General features: G+C 63.6%; 1 protein-coding gene across 1 annotated transcript; it reads right to left on the reverse strand.

Moving 5' to 3' along the window:
* Window positions 1-3: 3 nt before the first annotated feature.
* Window positions 4-1,002, reverse strand: LOC102756649 (selenide, water dikinase 2-like; the record flags this gene model as incomplete). The annotated part of the gene is made up of 1 exon (XM_015557355.1): window positions 4-1,002. A coding segment is annotated over one exon (999 nt), but the record flags the coding sequence as incomplete, so codon positions are not given.
* Window positions 1,003-1,008: the final 6 nt, after the last annotated feature.

Here is a 1,008-nt window from a genome sequence, read left to right on the forward strand (position 1 = left end):
CCCCCCAGAAGTTTCTGCCGAGGTTCCCTGAAGGAGCCCAAAGCGCCCACTGGCCTTGCTGATGGCGGCCATCTTGGCAATGATGGGCAGGTTGTGGATGACAAAGGACACCTCGTTTCTTTGTTGTTTGGCAAGATTCTGAGCGTGCCCCAGAATGCCAAAGCCTGTGATATCCGTGGCTGCATGGGCATTAAATGTGTGCATCAACCCTGCGGCAGTTCTGTTCAGGGTGGCCATATTGAACATGGCTTCCTGATAGGCCAGCTCCACCTCTTCTCTGGAGACCACCATCTTGATCTTATTCCACCTTTCAGGGTTATCCAGCCACTGGTGGGCATTGACGGCCACCTGGGTCCCTAAGGGTTTGGTTAACACCAGCACGTCCCCGACCACGGCACTGTCGGGCATGATGAACTCGTTGGGCTGACACACCACCGTGGCCACCCCACCCACGATGACCCAAGGGTTTACCACAGTCTGTCCGCCAGTCACCGCCGTCCCGCCTTCCTCGGCAGCATCCCGAAAGCCCCTGACCAGGAGCGGGGTGACCTTCTCCCGCTCCTCCTCCGTCATGCTCTGGCTCACGCTCAGCAGCATGAGCATGTTGTCGCACTCGGTGATGCCCATGGCGTACAGGTCGCTCAGCACGTTGGCGCAGGCGATGCGCCCCATCATGTAGGGGTCGTCCACCAGCGGGTAGAAGAAGTCCGTGGTCTGCACCAGCGACAGGCCTCCGTGCCTCAGGGGGATCACGCAGGAGTCCATCCCGATGCCCAGGGCCGGCCAGCTGGGGCTGGGCTCCGCCAGGACCTGCAGGCCGGCCTCCTGGGCCACCTCCTCATGGCCTCCGGCCAGGCCCCGGCCCGGCGGGGGCCGCTCGTCCGGCCGCGTCAGTCCCGCCAGGAGTTTGAGCAGCGTCTCCTGGGGGACCTTGCAGCCTCAGCCCTTGAGGCCGGAGAAGCCCGTCAGCCGCCAGCTCGGGCTCAGCCCCAGCGCCTGCGGCTGGGA

Source organism: Myotis davidii, unplaced genomic scaffold (genome assembly GCF_000327345.1).
Source record: "Myotis davidii unplaced genomic scaffold, ASM32734v1 C63580990, whole genome shotgun sequence".
In the NCBI taxonomy this organism is placed as follows: domain Eukaryota; kingdom Metazoa; phylum Chordata; class Mammalia; order Chiroptera; family Vespertilionidae; genus Myotis; species Myotis davidii.